This window comes from Oncorhynchus nerka, linkage group LG6, assembly GCF_034236695.1.
Source record: "Oncorhynchus nerka isolate Pitt River linkage group LG6, Oner_Uvic_2.0, whole genome shotgun sequence".
Classification (NCBI taxonomy): domain Eukaryota; kingdom Metazoa; phylum Chordata; class Actinopteri; order Salmoniformes; family Salmonidae; genus Oncorhynchus; species Oncorhynchus nerka.
The window spans coordinates 11,054,448-11,081,661 of NC_088401.1; the positions used below are offsets into that span (position 1 = coordinate 11,054,448).

At 43.6% G+C, this 27,214-nt stretch overlaps 1 protein-coding gene across 3 annotated transcripts in view; it reads right to left on the reverse strand.

The window, feature by feature from the left end:
- LOC115126016 (guanine nucleotide exchange factor VAV3-like) overlaps positions 1-17,418 on the reverse strand; it is a 208,889-nt gene extending 191,471 nt beyond the window's left edge. For 2 of the 3 annotated variants that reach the window (XM_065019257.1, XM_065019256.1), the window contains exon 1: positions 16,890-17,418. In XM_065019257.1, the coding sequence (XP_064875329.1) occupies positions 16,890-17,093 (204 nt within the window). In that variant the 5' untranslated portion in view covers positions 17,094-17,418. The remainder of the gene's footprint in view (positions 1-16,889) is intronic. The other variant, XM_065019255.1, reaches the window with a different exon arrangement.
- Positions 17,419-27,214: the final 9,796 nt, after the last annotated feature.

The following is a 27,214-nucleotide window of genomic DNA, read 5'->3' on the forward strand; positions in this document are numbered from 1 at the left end:
CGTTGCCTCAGGAGGGACAATATAGCTTGTGATGTTGACGAAGTGCTCTGGCCTGACCCAGCCCAAAGACAAGAGGCTTCTTCCTCGTTGCCTCAGGAGGGACAATATTGCTTGTGATGTCGACGAAGTGCTCTGGCCTGACCCAGCCCAAAGACAAGAGGCTTCTTCCCCCGTTGCCTCAGGAGGGACAATATTGCTTGTGATGTCGATGAAGTGCTCTGGCCTGACCCAGCCCAAAGACAAGAGGCTTCTTCCCCCGTTGCCTCAGGAGGGACAATATTGCTTGTGATGTCGACGAAGTGCTCTGGCCTGACCCAGCCTCAGGAGGGACAATATTGCTTGTGATGTTGACGAAGTGCTCTGGCCTGACCCAGCCCAAAGACAAGAGGCTTCTTCCCTCGTTGCCTCAGGAGGGACAATATTGCTTGTGATGTTGATGAAGTGCTCTGACCTGACCCGGCCCAAAGACAAGAAGAAGCACATTGATCACATGTTTACTCCTTTGATTTTTGTCCCTTTTAGTATTGTATACTGTAGTACAGTGCATTGTAGGCTGTATTCTGTAGTGCATTGCAGGCTGTATACTGTAGTACAGTGCATTGTAGGCTGTATACTGTAGTACAGTGCATTGCAGGCTGTATACTGTAGTACAGTGCATTGTAGGCTGTATACTGTAGTACAGTGCATTGCAGGCTGTATACTGTAGTACAGTGCATTGTAGGCTGTATACTGTAGTACAGTGCATTGTAGGCTGTATACTGTAGTACAGTGCATTGCAGGCTGTATACTGTAGTACAGTGCATTGTAGGCTGTATACTGTAGTACAGTGCATTGCAGGCTGTATACTGTAGTACAGTGCATTGTAGGCTGTATACTGTAGTACAGTGCATTGCAGGCTGTATACTGTAGTGCATTGTAGGCTGTATACTGTAGTACAGTGCATTGCAGGCTGTATACTGTAGTACAGTGCATTGCAGGCTGTATACTGTAGTACAGTGCATTGTAGGCTGTATACTGTAGTACAGTGCATTGCAGGCTGTATACTGTAGTACAGTGCATTGTAGGCTGTATACTGTAGTACAGTGCATTGTAGGCTGTATACTGTAGTACAGTGCATTGCAGGCTGTATACTGTAGTGCATTGTAGGCTGTATACTGTAGTACAGTGCATTGTAGGCTGTATACTGTAGTACAGTGCATTGTAGGCTGTATTCTGTAGTACAGTGCATTGTAGGCTGTATTCTGTAGTACAGTGCATTGTAGGCTGTATTCTGTAGTACAGTGCATTGTAGGCTGTATACTGTAGTACAGTGCATTGTAGGCTGTATACTGTAGTACAGTGCATTGTAGGCTGTATACTGTAGTACAGTGCATTGCAGGCTGTATACTGTAGTGCATTGCAGGCTGTATACTGTAGTGCATTGTAGGCTGTATACTGTAGTACAGTGCATTGTAGGCTGTATACTGTAGTACAGTGCATTGTAGGCTGTATACTGTAGTACAGTGCATTGTAGGCTGTATACTGTAGTGCATTGTAGGCTGTATACTGTAGTACAGTGCATTGTAGGCTGTATACTGTAGTACAGTGCATTGCAGGCTGTATACTGTAGTACAGTGCAGTGCAGGCTGTATACTGTAGTACAGTGCATTGCAGGCTGTATACTGTAGTACAGTGCATTGTAGGCTGTATACTGTAGTACAGTGCATTGCAGGCTGTATACTGTAGTACAGTGCATTGCAGGCTGTATACTGTAGTACAGTGCATTGTAGGCTGTATACTGTAGTACAGTGCATTGTAGGCTGTATACTGTAGTACAGTGCATTGCAGGCTGTATACTGTAGTACAGTGCATTGTAGGCTGTATAGTGCAGGCTGTATACTGTACAGTGCATTTAGGCTGTATTCTGTGTGCAGGCTGTATACTGTAGTACAGTGCATTGCAGGCTGTATACTGTAGTACATTGCAGGCTGTATACTGTAGTACAGTGCATTGCAGGCTGTATACTGTAGTACAGTGCATTGCAGGCTGTATACTGTAGTACAGTGCATTGCAGGCTGTATACTGTAGTACAGTGCATTGCAGGCTGTATACTGTAGTACAGTGCATTGCAGGCTGTATACTGTAGTACAGTGCATTGTATACTGTAGTGCAGTGCAGGCTGTATACTGTAGTACAGTGCATTGTAGGCTGTATACTGTAGTACAGTGCATTGCAGGCTGTATACTGTAGTACAGTGCATTGCAGGCTGTATACTGTAGTGCATTGCAGGCTGTATACTGTAGTGCATTGCAGGCTGTATACTGTAGTACAGTGCATTGTAGGCTGTATACTGTAGTACAGTGCATTGCAGGCTGTATACTGTAGTACAGTGCATTGCAGGCTGTATACTGTAGTACAGTGCATTGTAGGCTGTATACTGTAGTACAGTGCATTGCAGGCTGTATACTGTAGTACATTGTAGGCTGTATACTGTAGTACAGTGCATTGTAGGCTGTATACTGTAGTACAGTGCATTGTAGGCTGTATACTGTAGTACAGTGCATTGTAGGCTGTATACTGTAGTACAGTGCATTGCAGGCTGTATACTGTAGTGCATTGTAGGCTGTATACTGTAGTACAGTGCATTGTAGGCTGTATACTGTAGTACAGTGCATTGTAGGCTGTATACTGTAGTACAGTGCATTGTAGGCTGTATACTGTAGTACAGTGCATTGCAGGCTGTATACTGTAGTACAGTGCATTGCAGGCTGTATACTGTAGTACAGTGCATTGCAGGCTGTATACTGTAGTGCATTGTAGGCTGTATACTGTAGTACAGTGCATTGCAGGCTGTATACTGTAGTACAGTGCATTGCAGGCTGTATACTGTAGTGCATTGCAGGCTGTATACTGTAGTACAGTGCATTGTAGGCTGTATACTGTACAATGGACAAATTGTATGGCCCTGAACATTGTGCTTTCCATTTATTAACAGTACTGACTGCTCAATAGATTTTGACTGGTTGCAGGTTCATATCAATAATGAACAAGAATTACAGTATCACAGAGTCAAAGGACAAGTTTGTGAGATGCAGGGTACAGTACTGTAAAAATAGGGGTACAAGGAGGAGGAAGAACCAAAAACTAAAATTGCAAAGAGCAAAGCAGAGTAGTAATTTATGATAAATGTTGAGCTACTATGATAGAACATGATTTCGTTCATCAAAAGACAATGATGGAAAAATATGAATATTTTTTTAGATTCAAAATGTACTTCTCCCTGAGAATTGTATGTTTTGAACAATGTGTTTTCTATTTTTCGGTGTATTGTTTACCGACCTTGAGAGTGTATATCATTTTGATCACTTTGTTTATGATTATTTGAGAGCGGTGTTTGATTTTGAACAACAGGTAAAACTGTTTTGAGGCGAATGTTTCATTTTGCGAGAGGAGTCAGAGGTTATGTAAATAGTGCTTGAAGATGAGGTTTTGTGTTTAATGTTTGCAGGATATGGAGCAAGGTTTCAGAAATTGTGTTTTAGCAATTGAGAAAAACTGTAAGTACATTTGTTTATAGAGTACATTGACAGGAACGGCCTGATCCTAGATCAGTACTCGGAGACATTTCATTGACACATATCTGATATCTAACACCATGACAGGTCTCCTATCTCCCGGTCTACAGCACAACAAAATATCTATATTACAGGGACAAAGCAGTAAAGATCTATATTAATATATAACACATAGAATGTGTTTCATTCTGTGTTGTTCACATTGGATTCGTCTTAGTTGTGGAAAATATTGAAGAACATTATGGCCTTAATGACCATGTACTCTTAAAATCTCCACCCCGGCACAGCCAGAAGAAGACTGGTCACCCCTCAGAGACTGGTTCCTTTCTAGGTTTCTACAAGTTTTTCCTAGCCACCGTGCTTCTACACCTGCATTGCTTGCTGTTTGGTGCTGTTTGGTGCTGTTTGGGGTTTTATGCTGGGTTTCTGTACAGCACTTTGTGACATCGGCTGATGTACACGGCTTTATATATATATATAAACGTGATTTGATTCGTATCAGACATGGACTAGAATAGAGTCAAATGCTATCATCAACGGCCACTGTTTTCTATCTAACTATGTCAGTATTGACAAAAAGCTCTCACAAAGCACTCAGTACAATACTGATTAACGAACCAGTCTGGGTACGTTTAAAAAAAATGCAATAAACATTGATTAGAGACAGATCGGACTCACTTCTTTTTGGGAAAATAATACAATTAGATTATATATTTTATTCCTCATATAGCATTGCCGTTTATTTCCGTTGACTCACTGCAGAGGTACATATTCTATATTTAATCTCTATTTATGACACACACTGAGAGAGGCTGTCCAAATCCAGTCTGTTGAAGATTCCTCTGCACTTCTAAAAGCGTGCACGTGTGTGTGTGTGTGTGTGTGTGTGTGTGTGTGTGTGTGTGTGTGTGTGTGTGTGTGTGTGTGTGTGTGTGTGTGTGTGTGTGTGTGTGTGCGTGCGTGCGTGCGTGCGTGCGTGCGTGCGTGCGTGCGTGCGTGCGTGCGTGCGTGTGTGTTGTGTTTCTGTAATGTCATGACCAGGGCAAGACTTGTGCCAATGTCAACATGAAATCGGGTATCAAAAGTACTTGTCATATCATGACGACCCTGCAGAGAAAACCTGTATGGTTACATCTAAACAACGTTAGAAATTCAAAAATCAGAGGCTTCACAGGCCTTGGTCTGCGTGACATAATTACACAATGTCTAGTTACATGTATCAGAGAACAATTTACCCAAACATCTAAATCCATGAATTCAGAGTCAATCGTAAAAATAAAAAATGTAAATTCAATTTAAAAATAAATCAGTAATGATGACATCATGAACAAGTGTTCCAACGCATTGACAAATCTCTCACTCTCTCGGGAACTCTGAAACTTGGTCATGTTAGGTTACTTCTGTGTGTGGGTTTGGAACCAGGCCCAGACAAGGCATGTTTAGTTTCATTAGTTAGACAGAGTGGATTTGGAACCAGGCCCGGACAAGGCATGTTTAGTTTCATTAGTTAGACAGAGTGGGTTTGGAACCAGGCCCGGACAAGGCATGTTTAGTTTCATTAGTTAGACAGAGTGGGTTTGGAACCAGGCACGGACAAGGCATGTTTAGTTTCATTAGTTAGACAGAGTGGGTTTGGAACCAGGCCCGGACAAGGCATGTTTAGTTTCATTAGTTAGACAGAGTGGGTTTGGAACCAGGCACGGACAAGGCATGTTTAGTTTCATTAGTTAGACAGAGTGGGTTTGGAACCAGGCACGGACAAGGCATGTTTAGTTTCATTAGTTAGACAGAGTGGGTTTGGAACCAGGCACGGACAAGGCATGTTTAGTTTCATTAGTTGGACAGAGTGGGTTTGGAACCAGGCCCGGTCAAGGCATGTTTAGTTTCATTAGTTGGACAGAGTGGGTTTGGAACCAGGCCCGGTCAAAGCATGTTTAGTTTCAATCCTTTCCATCTCCTTACTTCCTTAACTTGTCACATGTCAGGGACAGTCTGTGGTCTGCAAGAGAGAGTCCTTTATGTACTGCTACTGCTGTGTGTGTGTGTAGGTTGGTGTGTAAACCATGTTGTGCAGCTGAAACCAACCCAGATAACATTTCATTCTGGGCCACATACACACCACCATTCATCCGGCAGTGTGGTTAACTACTGGACAGATGTTGTGCCTGTGCAGTGTTCATAGCCTTATTTTCAATGACAGCCTAGGAACAGTGGGTTAACGACAGATTTGTACCTTGTCAGCTCGGGGATTCGAACTTGCAACCTTTCGGTTACAAGTCCAACACTCTAACCACTAGGCTACCCTGCCGCCTCTACACTCTAACCACTAGGCTACCCTGCCGCCTCTACACTCTAACCACTAGGCTACCCTGCCGCCTCTACACTCTAACCACTAGGCTACCCTGCCGCCTCTACACTCTAACCACTAGGCTACCCTGCCGCCTCTACACTCTAACCACTAGGCTACCCTGCCGCCTCTACACTCTAACCACTAGGCTACCCTGCCGCCTCTACACTCTAACCACTAGGCTACCCTGCCGCCTCTACACTCTAACCACTAGGCTACCCTGCCGCCGCCAAAGGACGGAAAGGTATTGTGGCAGTCAATGCTCAACCATTCTTAATGCAATTGAGGGGGAAAAACACTGTTGAAAGCAGTTTTGGCAAATGTCCTGTGTGATGTACTGAAACATGTACTATGTGTTAATTAGTTTAGAATGGTTGCAAATAGCCAATGGGATTTGTTTGCAGGGGGTTGAGTTATTTGAATTAACAAATGAGAATGGGGTTTCCGTTCTTGCATTGAAGTGATTCGATTAGGAGATGCAATAGGAGGTCAAAGTTCAATGATGTATTGTGGGAGTTGGGCTGAAGACACTGTAGAGATTAGTGGGACTCTAATGTGTTAAGGAGAACATTAAATCAATCTGTTCTTTACTTATAAGTACGCTTCGGAGTCTTCAGTAAAAGAACCCAGCATCTTAGGATGCAACAGACTGTATTTTGAAAGCAGTTTTGGTCTATGTTTTAACATTTTAAAAAACAAGAGGGGGGTCCCAGTTACAGTGGGGCAAAAAAGTATTTAGTCAGCCACCAACTGTGCAAGTTCTCCCACTTAAAAAGATGAGAGAGGTCTGTAATTTTCATCATAGGTACACTTCAACTATGACAGACAAAATGAGAGAGAAAAAAATCCAGAAAATCACATTGTAGGATTTTTTATGAATTTATTTGCAAATTAGTATTCCTCCAATGGCATTGAGGAGTACACCTCATCAGTCACTGGCTTCATCAATAAGTGCATCGATGACGTTGTCCCCAGAGTGACCGTACATACATACCCCAACCAGAAGCCATGGATTACAGGCAACATTCACACTGAGCTAAAGGCTAGAGCTGCAGCTCCTTTAAAAGGTTACACAGCTGCACCATCGAGAGCATCCTGACCGGTTGCATCACTGCCTGGTTAGGCAACTACTCGGCGTCCGACCGCAAGGACCTACAGAGGGTAGTGCGAACGGCCCAGTACATCACTGAGGCCAAGATCTCTGCCATCCAGGACCTCCATACCAGGCGGTGTCAGAGGAAGGCCCTACCCCCAAGTCATAAGACTCCTGAACACCTAATCAAATGGCTACCCAGACTATTTGCTCCCCACCCCCCTTTTACACCGCTGCTACTCTGTGTTGTTATCATCTATGCATAGTCACTTTAATAACTCTACTCACATGTACATAATACCTCAACTAACCGGTGCCCCGCTCATTGACTCTGTATCGGTACCAAATCAAATGTATTTATATAGTCCTTCTTACATCAGCTGATATACTGTACCAAAGTGCTGTACAGAAACCCAGCCTAAAACCCCAAACAGCAAGCAATGCAGGTGTAGAAGCATGTGTATATAGTCTCGCTATTGTTATTTTACTCGCTATACATTATTTAACTGCATTGTTGGTTAGGGGCTCGTAAGCATTTCACTGTTAGGTCAAAAATACCTGTTGTATTCGGCACATGTGACTAATAAAATTAGATTTTGACACCAGATAACATAGACCATGCATACTCTATACGCATGGTCCTATATCTTAAAAATAATATTAACAGAATTTTTACCAATATGCTATTTGACCCATTTCTGGAGGTTAAAATACTATTTTAGAAGGTGTCAGCCTCATTTTATTTTCTTTAATTTTGGAGTAGAATGTCCTTTTTAAAAGTCACTAGAACTGAGCTTCTCAGTCGTTCTACAAAAAAATGATGCAAGAGCACTGGAATTGGTCAAACTCTCAGTTTAATACCAAAATATCCTCTTTCCCTAAAAGCACGATGGTCTTGTCTTTCTTAAAGGGAAGGTTAACTTTGCCCCAGACAGCCGGTCTGAGACTTCAATTTCTGTCATGGGATTGTTGTTGTTGTTGTTGTTGCTTTAACCCCTGAATGTAGTGAAGTAAACGTCGTCAAAAATATAACTAAATGTACAGATACCCTCCAAAACTTTACTTAAGTGCTTTACACGACTGGTTTCATATGAGGCGACAGTACTTTTGATTGTTCACAATTCATTTATGATTATCCATAACATAGACATGTTCAGACACATCTTCTAATCTTACTTATTTACTTTCCTAGGTCTCTTTCCTCCTTCCCTAGCTTCCTTTCCTTTAGTTATTTCCTAAATGATTTTCCTATACTCCGTTCCTGTCTTTCCTGCTCCCATTCATTTGTTTTTTTTTACAGTCCACCCACTTTTTAAACAAATTTGCTCTTGTCCACCTCTAGTTCACCAGATTCCTCAAGACTATGTAAGATGTTGGCCCCAGCGGACACCACCACAACAAAACATAGGTATTCTTCAGACACTCTCTTTCTCCATTAAATCCCTCGCTTGTTTCAGAACCAGCTGGTGGAGGGAGAGATGGACACACCCTTTCAAATGAGGGAGTTTTTGATTGGTAAAGATTTCTCATAATATTACAAAATGTCCCATCACGACACAAATAGCTTCCTGCAATGCGATTAGCATGACATTGCAACAATTTGTGTTCTTCTTTTTTTTCCGGAAGAATCCGATACCATCTAAAATGGCGTCCGAGGAATGTGGAGTCGGTTGTGATTGAAGTGTTTGCGCCTGGAAGGAGGGAGAAAGAGGTGAACCACAAGCGTTGCGTCACCTGTACCATGATGGACTTTGAGAGAGGGGTATATTTGAGGTTGGAGAATTGTATGGAGTGAGGGATGGTATGTGCCAGTTGGTCAAAATCAAATCAAATTTTATTGGTCACATAAAATGGTTAGCAGATACGAGTGTAGCGAAATGCTTGTGCTTCTAGTTCTGACCGTGCAGTAATATCTAACAAGTAATCTAACAATTTCACAACAACTACCTTATACACACAAGTGTAAAGGAATTAATAATAATATGTACGTATAAATATATGGATGAGCGATGGCCGAACGGCATAGGCAAGATGCAGTAGATGGTATAGAATACTCTATATACATATGATATGAGTAATGTAGGGTATGTAAACATTATATAAAGTGGCATTGTTTAAAGTGGCTAGTGATACATTTATTACATCCAATTTGTAATTATTAAAGTGGCTAGAGATGAGTCAGTATGTTGGCAGCAGCGACTCAATGTTAGTGATGGGAGAGATGGGGAGGGAGAGATGGGGAGGATGAGATGGGGAGGGAGAGATGGGGAGGGAGAAATGTGGAGGGAGAGATGGGGAGGATGAGATGGGGAGGGAGAGGGAGAGATGGGGAGGGAGAGATGGGGAGGATGAGATGGGGAGGGAGAGATGGGGAGGATGAGATGGGGAGGGAGAGATGGGGAGGATGAGATGGGGAGGGAGAGATGGGGAGGATGAGATGGGGAGGGAGAGATGGGGAGGGAGAGATGGGGAGGGAGAGATGGGGAGGATGAGATGGGGAGGGAGAGATGGGGAGGGTGAGGGAGAGATGGGGAGGATGAGATGGGGAGGGAGAGATGGGGAGGATGAGATGGGGAGGATGAGATGGGGAGGGAGAGATGGGGAGGGAGAGATGGGGAGGGAGAGATGGGGAGGGAGAGATGGGGAGGATGAGATGGGGAGGGAGAGATGGGGAGGGAGAGATGGGGAGGATGAGATGGGGAGGGAGAGATGGGGAGGGAGAGGGAGAGATGGGGAGGATGAGATGGGGAGGGAGAGATGGGGAGGGAGAGATGGGGAGGGCGAGATGGAGAGGATGAGATGGGGAGGGAGAGATGGGGAGGATGTGTTTATCTGACACTAAGGATAGACATCTTCCCTATCTCTCCTTCCAGCAGCTTGGGAATTATATACAAACCCTATCAACTCCAGGTAGAATTGTTATTATAACTGTTATTATTAATTAATTGTTATTAATTGAACTGATGGTGTGCTTTGTTAAAATGTTATATCATTTTTTGGCTTTGAAGCCAACTGGTGTCTCGCTACTCCTACCTATACTGGGCATATAAATAGTTTATACAATAGAACAGTTGCAAAAGTCTGAAATGAAATACAGAAATCAATGAATCACATCAACAACAGTGAGCTTCCCATGGGAAGGGAAACAGGAAGGGGAAGGGAAAACAGGAAGGGGAAGGGAAAACAGGAAGGGGAAGGGAAAACAGGAAGGGGAAAGGAAAACAGGAAGGGGAAAGGAAAACAGGAAGGGGAAAGGAAAACAGGAAGGTAGAAGGGGAAACAGGAAGGGGAAGGGGACAGTTTACCAAAATGTCTTTACCATGTACGCTGTCTCTATGGACGAGATAGGACAGCAGTCCATGCTTTGTTTTTGTTTACCTGACTAATGTTTTCAAATGCTTTAAACGTTTTAGCAACTGTGGCACAAATCCAATTCAAGTCGATGGTACTTATTATAGTACTTATTATTTTTCACGTTCCAGGTTACAACTTGTAATGAACCAGATTTTTGGATTGACTTCATCCTCAACTGCTCTTCTGTTTAAGAGCAGCTGAATATACACCGAACAAAAATCAACACTACCGTTCAGAAGTAAGAGGTCACTTAGAAATGTCCTTGTTTTTGAAGCAAAAGCTATTTTTTGGTCCATTCAAATGACATCGAATTGATCAGAAATACAGTGTAGACATTGTTAATGTTGTAAATGAATATTGAATCTGGAAACGGCTGATTTAAAAAATAAAATAAATGGTATATCTACATAGGCGTACAGAGGCCCATTATCAGCAACCATCACTCCTGTATTCGTTAGACTAGTTGAATTTCTGGAGCATCAGCATTTGTGGGTTCAATTACAGGCTACTTCCTTCACAGAACAGTGCAAACTGGCTATAACCAGAATAGAAAGAGGAATGAGAGGCCCCGGTGCAAAACTGAGCAAGCGGACAATTGTCTAGTTTGAGAAACAGACACCTCACAAGTCCTCAACTGGCAGCTTCATGAAATAGTACCAGCATAAGACCAGTCTCAACGTCAACAGTGAAGAGGCGACTCCGGGAGGCTGGACTTCTAGGCAGAGTAGCAAAGAAAAAGCCATATCTCAGACTGGCAAATTATAAGAAAATATTAAGATGGGCAAAAGAACACAGCCACTGGACAGAGGAACTGTGCCTAGAAGGCCAGCATCCCGGAGTTGCCTCTTCACTGTAGACGTTGAGACTGGACAGAGGAACTCTGCCCAGAAGGCCAGCATCCCGGAGTTGCCTCTTCACTGTAGACGTTGAGACTGGACAGAGGAACTCTGCCTAGAAGGCCAGCATCCCGGAGTTGCCTCTTCACTGTAGACGTTGAGACTGGACAGAGGAACTCTGCCTAGAAGGCCAGCATCCCGGAGTTGCCTCTTCACTGTAGACGTTGAGACTGGACAGAGGAACTCTGCCTAGAAGGCCAGCATCCCGGAGTTGCCTCTTCACTGTAGACGTTGAGACTGGACAGAGGAACTCTGCCTAGAAGGCCAGCATCCCGGAGTTGCCTCTTCACTGTAGACATTGAGACTGGACAGAGGAACTCTGCCTAGAAGGCCAGCATCCCGGAGTTGCCTCTTCACTGTAGACGTTGAGACGTTTTCCTCCAAACATAACGATGGACATTATGGCCAAAAAGTTATATTTTTGTTTCATCAGACCAGAGGACATTTCTCCAAAAAGTACAATCTTTGTCCCCATGTGCAGATGCAAACCGTAGTCTGACCTTTTTATGGCTGTTTTGGAGCAGTGGCTACTTCCTTGCTGAGCGGCCTTTCAGGTTATGTCGATATAGGACTGGTTTTACTGTGGATATAGATACTTTTGTACCTGTTTCCTCCAGCATCTCCACAAGGTCCTTTGCTGTTGTTCTGGGATTGATTTGCACTTTTCACACCAAAGTACGTTCATCTCTAGGAGACAGAACGTGTCTCCTTCCTGAGCCAGCTTTTGGGCCAGAAGAAGTATGTGGCCCACAGCTGGGCCGGAATAACCACCACTTTCAAAACACTTTGGTAGAACCTAAAAGTTCCAAGCAGCAATCTACACTTCCTCTAAGTTGACACACTTGTGCACTATCCTGTTGTAATATTCACACACACACACACACACACACACACACACACACACACACACACACACACACACAGACAGAGACACACACACACAGACAGAGAGACACACACACAGACAGAGACACACACACACATTTTGGAGAAAAAAAAACACTTTAGACTCACTTCTGTTGTACCTGTCACAGTTTCCTTCCCTTTTCCCAAGCAGACACAGTTACCATGACAAAATAACACCTACATCCAAAGCTGAGATATTCTGTGGATGTCAGATTCATACCTCTTCTTTCCTTAGAACGTGTTATGGAGAAGGTCCGAAGGCCCAATACCCCTCATTTCCATTTAATATATCTTGTTCATGTTGCTGCCGTCTTAAAAGACACCAGGTTCAAATTTTGAAGCAAAATCCTGTCACAACAAAGTGTGTTTTAGTTGAGTTTTTTGTTGTATTTTTTTCTGCAAGAGAAGCATTTTCTTGTCTTACCCTGACAAACAACAACACTTGGGTATTGACTGAACAGAGGAGCCAAAAAGGTACACACTACACATTACACACTACATACTACATACTTCACATCAGAGAATCACACACTACACATTACACACTACATACTACATACTTCACATCAGAGAATCACACTACACATTACACACTACATACTACATACTTCACATCAGAGAATCACACACTACACATGACATACTACATACTTCACATCAGAGAATCACACACTACACACACACTACACATTACACACTACATACTACATACTGCACATCAGAGAATCACACACACTACACATTACACACTACACATTACACACTACATACTACATACTTCACATCAGAGAATCACACACTACACACACACTACACATTACACACTACATACTACATACTTCACATCAGAGAATCACACACTACACATGACATACTACATACTACATACTTCACATCAGAGAATCACACACACTACACATTACACACTACATACTACATACTTCACATCAGAGAATCACACACTACACACACACTACACATTACACACTACATACTACATACTTCACATCAGAGAATCACACACTACACATGACATACTACATACTACATACTTCACATCAGAGAATCACACACTACACATGACATACTACATACTACATACTTCACATCAGAGAATCACACACACTACACATTACACACTACATACTACATACTTCACATCAGAGAATCACACACTACACACACACTACACATTACACACTACATACTACATACTTCACATCAGAGAATCACACTACACATGACATACTACATACTGCACATCAGAGAATCACACACTACACACACACTACACATTACACACTACATACTACATACTTCACATCAGAGAATCACACACTACACATTACACACTACATACTACATACTTCACATCAGAGAATCACACACTACACACACACTACACATTACACACTACATACTACATACTTCACATCAGAGAATCACACACTACACATGACATACTACATACTACATACTTCACATCAGAGAATCACACACTACACACACACTACACATTACACACTACATACTACATACTTCACATCAGAGAATCACACACACACACACACACTACACATTAAACACTACATACTGCACATCAGAGAAGCACACACACACACACACTACACATTACACACTACATACTACATACTGCACATCAGAGAATCACACACACTACACACACACTACACATTACACACTACATACTACATACTTCACATCAGAGAATCACACACACACAAACTACACATTACACACACACACACACACTACACTCTACCCTCTTACCAGCCCTGCTTCTGCCATCACAAATTCCACTGCTGTCCAAGTAACTCTTTAGAGGCTCTAATACATTGTGCTTTAATTACGTGTCTAATTCAGCCACAGGGCCCGCTGCTTTGAAGGGCCAAGTCCCTTGTGTCCTCAGAGAGGGCACTCTGATATGGCTCTATGCCACAGACAGGTGCTTTGTGCTCTGAGTCCTATAAGGCCTTTGTCTTGGTGTCTCCGTGGCCCCCAGGGTCCCACTGGGTGAGTGGGGGCCTAGTGTCCCATTGGTTGTAAATGGACCAATGAAAAAAATAAGCTGCTGCCACTGTGTACTCATTAATTATTCACAGTGGACTCCACCCACACTCCATTATGTAAATGTCACCTCGACGACGCGAGCGTTCAGGGACGGACAGATTTTTTTTAAACAATTTAAACTCCAAAAATGATCAGTTTCTGTTGGGCAGTAATGGACAACTAAAGGGAACTCGGCCCACTCACACTCAGCATGTTGCATGAATGGACGTGTCTGTTCGTAGCCTAGGAAAAGAAATATCCTATACTCTTGGTCTACAATTAACAGAAAGTAGGCTGAGCAGATGTGTAAATATTAACCATATTGGCTTCCGTGATGTACTACTAATACCGTGTGTGAATTCATGTACAGGATGTGGTATTATTTTCATTTTTATTTCCGTATGTATCATCCTTATTGAATGAGAAAATGGCTAATGCATCTAACAAGTCATGTGTAAAAAATAACATAGTGTTCGCAAGATAAGTATAGGACACAACCCAGTTCCTGCTACATTTTGTGTCACTATGCCATGAATCAGAGCTGATGCTGACAAATAATGATCCGCCCTCTATCATTAATTGCAGCCGTTGGCCTTGCGTAATCCTGAGCGTAATACAAAGCTCAACTTCTTTTCCTACCAACATCATTGAGTTTCCTCTTTCAAATCACCAGGCTGACATGTTGTGTCAATCCTTCATCAATTTGTTTGAGGCACTTAAAGCAATACAAAAACGGCAATAAGAATACCAGTTCTGTCACGGTAATGGTCAACTTGACTTCAGTACATTGGTCGATATTGAACATTTCAAAAACAAACCTGATTACGAAACTATTTTTTTAAGCATATCATTTTGACATGGGGATTGTAGAATTATTTTAATAGTGAACTCTCTGTCAGCTTTGCAATGATAGAGTTCCTACACTATATTTAAAACAAAGTATGTGTGGACACCCCTTCAAATGAGTGGATTCGGCTATTTCAGCCACACCCTTTGCAGACAGCTGTATAAAATCGAGCACACTGCCATGCAATCTCCATAGACAAACACTGGCAGTAAAATAGCCTTACTGAAGAGCTCAGTGACTTTCAACAGTGGCACCGTCATAGGATGCCACCTTTCCAACTAGTCAGTTTGGAGCCAAGTCACAGATTTAGCTGTGATGTGAAGACGAATAATAATCAGCCCAGAGCCAGAGCCAGACCCGGCTGTGACAGGACAGGCTTGGTGTGGGATAGGACAGGAGCAGATGGTCTTTGACAACCAGGAGAGAACCTGGAAATGTAGTGGAGGCAGGAGTCTCTGTTTTTAATAATGCAGCATACAGGGGGAGCTGCTGTACCTGACAGTGATGCTGTCTGTCTGCCTGTCTGTGTTCGGTCTGTCTGTGTTTGGTCTGTCTGTGTTCGGTCTGTCTGTCTGACTGCCTGTCTGTGTTCGGTCTGTCTATCTGACTGTCTGTGTTTGGTCTGTCTATCTGCCTGTCTGTGTTTGGTCTGTCTATCTACCTGTCTGCCTGTCTGTGTTCGGTCTGTCTATCTGCCTGTCTGTGTTTGGTCTCTGTCTGTCTGTCTGTCTGCCTGTCTGTGTTCGGTCTGTCTGTCTGCCTGTCTGTGTTCGGTCTGTCTGCCTGTCTGTGTTTGGTCTGTCTATCTGCCGGTCTGTGTTAGGTCTGTCTATCTGCCTGTCTGTGTTAGGTCTGTCTATCTGCCTGTCTGTGTTAGGTCTGTCTATCTGCCTGTCTGTGTTAGGTCTGTCTATCTGCCTGTCTGTGTTTGGTCTGTCTGTCTGCCTGTCTGTGTTCGGTCTGTCTATCTGCCTGTCTGTGTTTGGTCTGTCTATATGCCTGCCTGTGTTCGGTCTGTCTATCTGCCTGTCTGTGTTAGGTCTGTCTATCTGCCTGTCTGTGTTCGGTCTGTCTGCCTGTCTGTGTTTGGTCTGTCTCCTCTACCACCAGCTGACTCTCAGTATCTCCTCTACCTCCAGCTGACTCTCAGTATCTCCTCAACCTCCAGCTGACTCTCAGTATCTCCTCTACCTCCAGCTGACTCTCAGTATCTCCTCTACCTCCAGCTGACTCTCAGTATCTCCTCTACCTCCAGCTGACTCTCAGTATCTCCTCTACCTCCAGCTGACTCTCAGTATCTCCTCTACCTCCAGCTGACTCTCAGTATCTCCTCTACCTCCAGCTGACTCTCAGTATCTCCTCTACCTCCAGCTGACTCTCAGTATCTCCTCTACCTCCAGCTGACTCTCAGTATCTCCTCTACCTCCAGCTGACTCTCAGTATCTCCTCTACCTCCAGCTGACTCTCAGTATCTCCTCTACCTCCAGCTGACTCTCATCACCTATAGAGAGCAAGCAAGAGCGGATCTGCGGGTTCACATAACAGTCCTACAGCTTTTCTTTGAGACCAAAATTATAATAGTTCCCTTGTTGACAAGAAATAACACTGTCGAGGATATGACACAATTTACAAGTTCACTGGGAACTAAGTGATTGAAACGGACAACAACAGGTTTTCCATCTGTGCAGAGCAAAGTATTTAATTTGGCTATTGTGTTTACTCCATTAGATGCGGGAACATCTGGACATAGTAGAGTTGCCTAGCAGGCAATTTGAAGCGTTTTACTTTGTCACTGTGAATGTAAACACGTTTCTTATCATACCTGTGACATCTGAGGTCGGAGGTTGATCTCTTTGAGGTTGATGGACTGGGGTCGGAGGTTGTTGAGAAGTTGACACAGGAGCACTCCATCTCGGAGGGTCTGAGCCAGGTCGAATACCTGAGCAGACTCCCATGTTACCCGATGGTCGGGTGGAAGCACCTTGCAGTTGATCAGCCATAATGCGCACTGCCTCCAATACTCCATTTAGGTTTGAGATCAAACAAATCTTACGCGACAAATAGGAATCCTATTGGAGTATAATCAATAGAACGCACTAATACAACATTGTGCCCATTCTCAATTTGTCATATAAACGATGAAAACGAAACTAGGTATAGTAGCAGGATTTAATTCTACTTCTTTCCGTTTCATAACAGAAATAAAAGTAAATTGGAAGACGCTAGGCTACTGTCTGTAGGCTACGTGTACTCTGTCCATTGATGACTGAATTGTTACATTGCTGACAGTAACCGCAACACTGTCCGTGCGCTCTCCCTCCCTAGCTCTCTCTCGCTCGCTCTGTCTACGGGGCTAAACTACCACCCGCAGCCTCTCCTCTTCCGTTTGTCCCTCATACAGAATGTTCCGTGTACACTGCGTTAGGCTATTACATTGATATTAGCGTTGTCACCTCATAAGTGACAGTTAGACATTTACTGTCAGGGGGGGGGTCCATAATAGGGATGGTTGGCAAACTTATTTTTTTGCTTTGGGGAGGGTTGTGTGTTTTTAATTCTGCACAGGGGATGGTAGTTTTTGCCATTCTTCTGCAGGTTTTGCATTTGCCTCCCAAGCCAAGGTGCTTTGGTACTTACCGTATGCACAATGTTTTTCTGCAAGCTAATTTTTATTATAAACTGGTTGGTTCGAGCCCTGAATGCTGATTGGCTGACAGCCGTTGTATACCACGGGTTTGCCAAAACATCATTTTTGTTAGTATAATAAGGCACCTTGGGGGGTTGTATATGGCCAATGTACCACGGCTAAGGTCTGTATCCAGGCAGTCCGCGTTGCATCGTGTGTAACAGTATAACTTTAACGCCCATACCCGGGCGCGAACCAGGGACCCTCTGCACATCAACAACTGACACCCACGAAGCATCGTTACCCCTCGCTCCACAAAAGCCGTGGCCCTTGCAGAGCAAGGGGAACTACTACTTCAAGGTCTCAGAGAAAGTGACGTCACCGATTGAAACGCTATTTAGCGCGCACCACCGCTAACTAAGCTAGATGTTTCACAGCCGTTACACGTGCATAAGAACAGCCCTTAGCCGTGGTATATTTGTTGATCTACACCACAGGTCAATATAGACACAAATTATCCACTATATTGTCCAGGTATATAGTCAGACGTGTTGGATGTGTGTTTTGTCTTGTCCCGTCCTGTCCCGTATAAATATAGTTTACCTTTTTTTTCGTAGATATTTCGTATATATTTTAATCTCACCTTCCAGTTTAAGACTGAATATACTCTCCTGCAACCCGCCTTACCCAAAGTGGTACAGATCTGCTATTTTTATACTTTAGAACCGGAACCCCGATCAGCAGCTAGCCAGCTAACAAGCTACTAGCTAGTAGTCAGTTAGCCACTGCTAGCGGTCTTCACCGTTAACTCGGACACCAGCAGGCCTCAGCTCGGTCAATACCTGCCAGTATGCACGGCGCGATATCAACCCAGAGCATATCAGACTGCTTTTTCTCTACCACATCTCCGGATTCCTACCGGAAGCTCTGAACCTTTACACCGGATCATCACAGCTAGCTAGCTGCAATCCGAGTGGCTACTCCTGGCTAACGTCTCTGTCCCAGAGCAAGCACCAGTTAGCCTCGAGCTAGGCCCATCTCCCGGCAACCCGAAGAGGTCAACCAGCTAATTATTGGGTTAAAATACCTATTTTGCCAATTGGCCTGGACCCTTTACTGCCGACACGGAGCACAGCCATTCCATCACGACTGGTCTACCGACAAATTCATCTGAGGTGGTTTCAACAGGCTCTTCCGTTGCGACATCGCCGAAGTCCCATCTGCTAGCCCCGGCCTGCTAGCTGTCTGAATCGCCGTGTCTCCAGCTCTCCAAGCGTAGTAGCGACTACTAAACAGCTCTCTGACTCACCTATTGCTACTCATTGGTCCATATGATCACTCGGCTACACATGCCCCTCCCTAATGTCAATATGCCTTGTCTATTGCTGTTTAGGTTAGTTATTATTGTCTTATTTCACTGTAGAGCCCCCAGCCCTGCCCAATATGCCTTAGATAGCCCGTTTGTCCCACCCCCCACACATGCGGTGATCTCACCTGGCTTAACTGGTGCCTCTTGAGACAGAACCTCTCTCATCGACACTCAGTGCCTAGGTTTACCTCCACCATACTCACATCCTACCATACCCTTGTCTGTACATTATGCCTTGAATCTATTCTTCCATGCCCAGAAATCTGCTCCTTTTACTCTCTGTTCCGAAAGCACTAGACGACCAGTTCTTGTAGACTTTAGCCATACCCTTATCCTACTCCTCCTCTGTTCCTCTGGTGATGTAGAGGTTAACCCAGGCCCTGCAGCACCCAGCACCACTCCTATTCCCCAGGCGCTCTCATTTGTTGACTTCTGTAACCGTAAAAGCCTTGGTTTCATGCATGTTAACAACAGAAGCCTCCTCCCTAAGTTTGTTTTATTTACAGCTTTAGCACACTCTGCCAACCCTGATATCCTAGCAGTGTCTGAATCCACCAAAAATCCCGAAATTTCCATGCCCAACTACAACATTTTCCGCCAAGATAAAACTTCCAAAGGGGTTGGAGTTGCAATCTACTACAGAGATAGTATGACAGAACCAATATACACAGTCATTTAGGAAAGCTAAGGCTAGCTATTTCAAGCAGAAATGTGCATCCTGTAGCACTAATTCCAAAATGTTTTGGGACACTGTAAAGTCCATGGAGAATAAGAGCACCTCCTCCCAGCTGCCCACTGCACCGAGGATAGGAAACACTGTCACTACCAATAAATCTATGATAATTGCTCATTTCAATAAGCATTTTTCTACAGCTGGCCATGCTTTCCACCTGGCTACCCCTACCCCGGCCAACAACTCTTCACCCCCTGCAGAAACTAGCCCAAGCCGCCCCTGCTTCTGCTTCACCCAAATTCAGACAGCTGATGTTCTGTAAGAGCTGCAAATCTGGATCCCTACAATTCAGCTGGGCTAGATAACCTGGACCCTCTCTAAAATTATCAGCCAAAATTGTTGCAACCCCTATTACTAGCCTGTTCAACCTCTCTTTCGTATCGTCTGAGATACCCAAAGATTGGAAAGCTGCCGCGGTCATCCCCCTCTTCAAAGGGGGAGACAATCAAGACCCAAACTGTTGTAAACTTGTATCCATCCTGCCCTGCCTTTCTAAAAATCTTCGAAAGCCAAGTTAACAAACAGATCACCGACCATTTTGAATCCCACCGTACCTTCTCCGCTATGCAATCTGGTTTCCGAGCTGGTCGTGGGTGCAACTCAGGCACGCTCAAGGTCCTAAACAATATCATAACCGCCATCGACAAAAGCCTGTACTGTGCAGCAGTCTCATCGACCTGGCCAAGGCTTTCAACTCTGTCAATCACCGTATGCTTATCGGAAGACTCAATAGCCTTGGTTTCTCTAATGACTGCCTCGCCTGGTTCAACAAATACTTCTCAGAGTTCAGTGTGTCAAATCGGAGGGCCTGTTGTCCGGACCTCTGGCAGTCTTTATGGGGGTGCCACAGGATTCAATTCTCGGCCCGACTCTTTTCTCTGTATATATCAATGATGTCGATCTTGCTGCTGGTGAGTCTCTGATCCACCTCTACGCAGACGACACCATTCTGTATACATCTGGCCCTTCTTTGGACACTGTGTTAGCAAACCTCCAAACAAGCGTCAATGCCATACAACACTCCTTCCCGTGGCATCCAACTGCTTTTAAATGCTAGTAAAATTAAATGCATGCTCTTCAATCAATTGCTGCCCGTACCCGCCCGCACGACTAGCATCACTACTCTGGACGGTTCTGACTTAGAATATGTGGACAACTACAAATACCTAGGTGCCTTGTTAAACTGTAAACTCTCCATCCATACTCACATTAAGCATCTCCAATCCAAAATTAAATCTAGAATCGGCTTCCTATTTCGCAACAAAGCCTCCTTCACTCATGCTGCCAAACATACCCTCGTAAAACTGACTATCCTACCGATCCTTGACTTTGGCGATGTAATTTACAAAATAGCCTCCAACACTCTACTCAGCAAACTGGACGTAGTCTATCTCAGTGCCATCCAGTTTGTCACCAAAGCCCCATATACTACCCATCACTGTGACCTGTATGCTCTCGTTGGCTGGCCCTCACTACAAACCCACTGGCTCCAGGTCATCTATAAGTCTTTTCTAGGTAAAGCCCCGCCTTATCTCAGCTCACTGGTCACCATAGCAACACCCACCCATAGCACGTGCTGCAGCAGGTATATTTCAATGGTCATCCCCAAAGCCAACACTTCCTTTGGCCGCATTTCCTTCCAGTTTTCTGCTGCCAATGACTGGAACGAATTGCAAAAATCACTGAAGCTGGAGACTTATATCTCCCTCTCTAACTCTAAGCATCAGCTGTCAGAGCAGCTTACAGATCACTGTACCTGTACACGGCCAATCTGTAAATAGCAAACCCAACTACCTCATCCCCATATTGTACATTTGTTTATGTATAATTCTGTGTTGTTGTTTTTGTCGCGCTGCTTTGCTTTATCTTGGCCAGGTCGCAGTTGTAAATGAGAACTTGTTCTCAACTAGCCTACCTGGTTAAATAAAGGTGATCTGGTCTACCTGGTTAAATAAAGGTGATCTGGTCTACCTGGTTAAATAAAGGTGAAATAAAAATAAAAATAAAAATACTCTAGTGGTCGCTCTAATAATGAAAGAAATGTATTAAAAAATGGAAGGCTGTTGGGAGGAGTTAAGATCAGATGGGACCTTTCTAACCAATTAGAAGGTAGATACACCTGTTAACAAAAGCCACAAGGGTTTCCACTAGTTACCATAGCCACAAAGTAAAATGGGTTATATAGTTAAAAATCATGAAACAAACATTTGTCTTTTGGTCTTAATTTAAGGTTAGGGATATGGTTAGCAGTGGGGTTAGGTTTAAAATCACATTTTAAGAAGATAAATTGTAGAAATAGGCAGGGTTTTGGACTTCGTGGCTGTAATAACTAGTGAGGACCAGGCACAACTCCGATATAATTTTTCTCAGAATTTCCAGAATGTCCTACTTATATCAGTACACTCATAACAACCTAATCATTACGAAACTTCTATTCGATCAAGTAATCTACACGTAGCAAATAAGCCATTACATTTTTTGTTAACCAAATTCAACACTCTCAAGAAAACGAGAATAAAAATGGCAGCCGCTGGAGAAGACAGATTTTGGACCCAGTTTCTGTACAGCACTTTGAGATATCAGCTGATGTACGAAGGGCTATATAAATACATTTGATTTGATTTGATTTATCCGTCTCTCTTGACTGGGAAACTATATCAAAAAGGAAGAGGCTAACTGTCGATCCTGCCCTCCATCTACCATTCATAGTGACAACAGTGGTAGGTGGATCGTTTTTTCTAGATCTGCAATCAGCTAACCAGTAATCATACCACACCGAGAATAGCATTCAAAGCTGCATACATTTTCAATATGAATCCACAACAACCAATAGGAATAGCTGATAGGCAACGGACAGGCCAGGTGCATCATTGCCATGAAAGAACAGTGAAGACATGAAACAAGCAGCTCAAAAAGTTCCCTTTTATTGATCTTGTTTAGGGACAACACAGTTATTCCTCTACAACACCACAGCGCAATGAATAATTCCATTGTTTTCAAGAGATTACAAAATTATAATCGAGGGCTGCAGTGAAAATGTCAATATTGAATAATGGTGCGGGGGGGAAAAAGTCCCCTGTGATTTGAATGTTTCATTCCATTTGAATCAGTTGCAGGTCTACTCTCGACAGTATGTTCTAGAAAGGCACAGTACTGGCTGTATTTTTAACTTCTGATACTGACATGCGCTCGCTGTCTGTTGCAGATCATTATTCTCCCAAGTCCTCCTATAATAATGTGGCTACAATATGCTCCCAACAGGCTCAGTTATTCAGGAGAGCTTAAGGCTTGCTCTGCCTCCTCCCCAATCCAAGCTGCTATTTCTTGCCCAACTAGATGCTAACTAACGCATCAATATAGCCTAAATATTTGTCATTTAACTTTTTTTTAAATATTACAAAATAAAAATAATGTGTGACCTTTATATATGAGGCATAAATACAACCAGTCATAATGTTTTAATCTAATTGGGTTACTTCAAAAGACTCCTGTAGGCATGCACACATTCAAAAGACTCCTGTAGGCATGCACACATTCAAAAGACTCCTGTAGGCATGCACACATTCAAAAGACTCCTGTAGGCATGCACACATTCAAAAGACTCCTGTAAGCATGCACACATTCAAAAGACTCCTGTAGGCATGCACACATTCAAAAGACTCCTGTAGGCATGCACACATTCAAAAGACTCCTGTAGGCATGCACACATTCAAAAGACTCCTGTAGGCATGCACACATTCAAAAGACTCCTGTAGGCATGCACACATTCAAAAGACTCCTGTAGGCATGCACACATTCAAAAGACTCCTGTAGGCATGCACACATTCAAAAGACTCCTGTAGGCATGCACACATTCAAAAGACTCCTGTAGGCATGCACACATTCAAAAGACTCCTGTAGGCATGCACACATTCAAAAGACTCCTGTAGGCATGCACACATTCAAAAGACTCCTGTAGGCATGCACACATTCAAAAGACTCCTGTAGGCATGCACACATTCAAAAGACTCCTGTAGGCATGCACACATTCATCCAAAATATAGTTCCAGCACACATTCATCCAAAATATAGTTCCAGCATCCTCAAAATGTCTTGACAAAACTAAAGTTCCATCCAACCTTTTTATGTGGATACAAATGTCATGACAGACCTAATGGAAACAGCTCATTGGTTGGTCCACTCTCCAAATGTCATGACAGACCTAATGGAAACAGCTCATTGGTTGGTCCACTCTCCAAATGTCATGACAGGCCTAATGGAAACAGCTCATTGGTTGGTCCACTCTCCAAATGTCATGACAGGCCTAATGGAAACAGCTCATTGGTTGGTCCACTCTCCAAATGTCATGACAGGCCTAATGGAAACAGCTCATTGGTTGGTCCACTCTCCAAATGTCATGACAGGCCTAATGGAAACAGCTCATTGGTTGGTCCACTCTCCAAATGTCATGACAGGCCTAATGGAAACAGCTCATTGGTTGGTCCACTCTCCAAATGTCATGACAGGCCTAATGGAAACAGCTCATTGGTTGGTCCACTCTCCAAATGTCATGACAGGCCTAATGGAAACAGCTCATTGGTTGGTCCACTCTCCAAATGTCATGACAGGCCTAATGGAAACAGCTCATTGGTTGGTCCACTCTCCAAATGTCATGACAGGCCTAATGGAAACAGCTCATTGGTTGGTCCACTCTCCAAATGTCATGACAGGCCTAATGGAAACAGCTCATTGGTTGGTCCACTCTCCAAATGTCATGACAGGCCTAATGGAAACAGCTCATTGGTTGGTCCACTCTCCAAATGTCATGACAGGCCTAATGGAAACAGCTCATTGGTTGGTCCACTCTCCAAATGTCATGACAGGCCTAATGGAAACAGCTCATTGGTTGGTCCACTCTCCAAATGTCATGACAGGCCTAATGGAAACAGCTCATTGGTTGGTCCACTCTCCAAATGTCATGACAGGCCTAATGGAAACAGCTCATTTGTTGGTCCACTCTCCAAATGTCATGACAGGCCTAATGGAAACAGCTCATTTGTTGGTCCACTCTCCAAATGTCATGACAGGCCTAATGGACACAGCTCATTTGTTGGTCCACTCTCCAAATGTCATGACAGGCCTAATGGAAACAGCTCATTTGTTGGTCCACTCTCCAAATGTCATGACAGGCCTAATGGAAACAGCTCATTTGTTGGTCCACTCTCCAAATGTCATGACAGGCCTAATGAAAACAGCTCATTTGTTGGTCCACTCTTCAAATGTCATGACAGGCCTAATGGACACAGCTCATTTGTTGGTCCACTCTCCAAATGTCATGACAGGCCTAATGGAAACAGCTCATTTGTTGGTCCACTCTCCAAATGTCATGACAGGCCTAATGGACACAGCTCATTTGTTGGTCCACTCTCCAAATGTCATGACAGGCCTAATGGAAACAGCTCATTTGTTGGTCCACTCTCCAAATGTCGACCAAACAAAATACGCTAGACCAAGTGGGTCCTTTTGGGTCGGTTACATTTATTAGGTGAGAAATGGCAGTGGAAATGCTTTTAAACGCAAATATTAATATAGTAACCAGCATATGGAAGTAAACTTGGAGTCACGCGATGACATGTAGTCTGGTCCTCCCAGTACAAGTCGGGAAAGCAAGTCGTTTTTTAGGCTACAGATCAAATAATTTACGATGAACTTCTTAGGGAGGTGAAAGAGCACAGAGATGAGCAGGTAGCTTATTGGTTAGAGCATTGGACCAGTAAAGGAAAGGTTGCTAGATCGAATCCCCGAGCTGACAAGGTGTCGTTCTGCCCCTGAACAAGGCAGTTAACCCACTGTTCCTAGGCTGTCATTGTAAATAAGAATTAGTTTTTAACTGACTTGCCTAGTTAAATAATATAAATGCTCCTTTCAATAAATATTGAGGGTTTCGTTCTGGTGACATGAAAATGGCTACCATTTGACAAATACGATTAATCTCACAATTTTGTCCATAATAACCTCATGTATGCCAGGGTTTTATTTGGACCCCAAGAACATAGACTGCCCACCCCAACTCACGCCCTGACCATACTAAAACAAAGACAAAACAAAGGAACTAAGGTCAGAACTTGACATTAAGGCACATGACAGTTCACATGTTCTAGAAGGCATTGCTGCATTTCTGCATTTGGGGGTAGAAGCTGTTTAGAAGCCTCTTGGACCTAGACATGGCATTCCGGTATTGCTTGGCGTGCAGTAGCAGAGAGAACAGTCTATGACTAGGGTGGCTGGAGTCTTTGACAATTCTTAGGACTTCCTCTGACACCGCCTGGTATAGAGGTCCTGGATGGCAGGGACCTTTGCCCCAGTGATGTACTGGGCCGTTCGCACCACCATCTGTAGTGCCTTGCGGTCGGAGGCTGAGCAGTTGCCATACCAGGCAGTGTTGCTACCATTCAGGATGATCTTATACAAATGTAAGCAAGGTTTGAAATTGTTTTAGTCAAATATTATATCTTGTTTGGACACCTTGCGGGTACATTTGCAGTCTACAAATGATTTGTAATTATGTTCCGGCCAGAACATCCGCTCAAGAAAAAAATCAGCCCATGACTGAATCTAGTTCCTGATCCCTGGCTATACCTGCACTACATGCTGTTGGCTAGAGGGCACATCATTACCAGAGTGGGCACGTTCACTATACCCTATGCAAATGTTTTTGTGACAAAACCACCACCAACGAGCGTTACACTTAATATCGAACTTGCATGAAAATGTGTCACCAATTGGATGGAAACCTAGCTATAGACACCATAAAGACTCTGGCAGGTGCGCTAGTCCAGTGTCACTTTGATTATGCTGCACATCATGATTCACCAGCAGAATAAACTACCAGCCAAACAAGCTTGTAAGAATTGTACTTAAACTCCCTCCTCATACTCATGCCTAGTTAAATAAAGGTTAAATATTTGTTTTAAATACTCATCTGGAGGTTGAGCATTTTAAACAGCTACAGGCTGGCAATCTGTGGGAAGAAAAAAGTAGCATTAATTCGACTTTGTCTGGTCCCAAAAATTATCAAGGACTCCAGCTAACTATCCAACACGTTTTAATTTGTTAGAGATGTCCAGCAGTATAATACCACAACCAGAGATTCCCAAGCTAGCACCAAAACTCCTGGTTTGAATGGCTGAGAGTCAGCGTCGTGTGTGGTCAACACCATGTCGACTTTGATGGTGTCGCAGGTTTGGGTTACGGTGATAAGAGCTTGGGCCGATCAAGGCAACTACAAGGCAGATGATTGAAATATTTAAAATGTATATTGTAGAGGGGAAGGGAGGGGAGAGCCCCGACAACATATTTTGGTCGGTTGGTGTCGAAATCCGTAGTCACGTGGGATTCTGAGAAGAGTGCACATTGTGGTCGAGGCGCTCAATGTTCCAA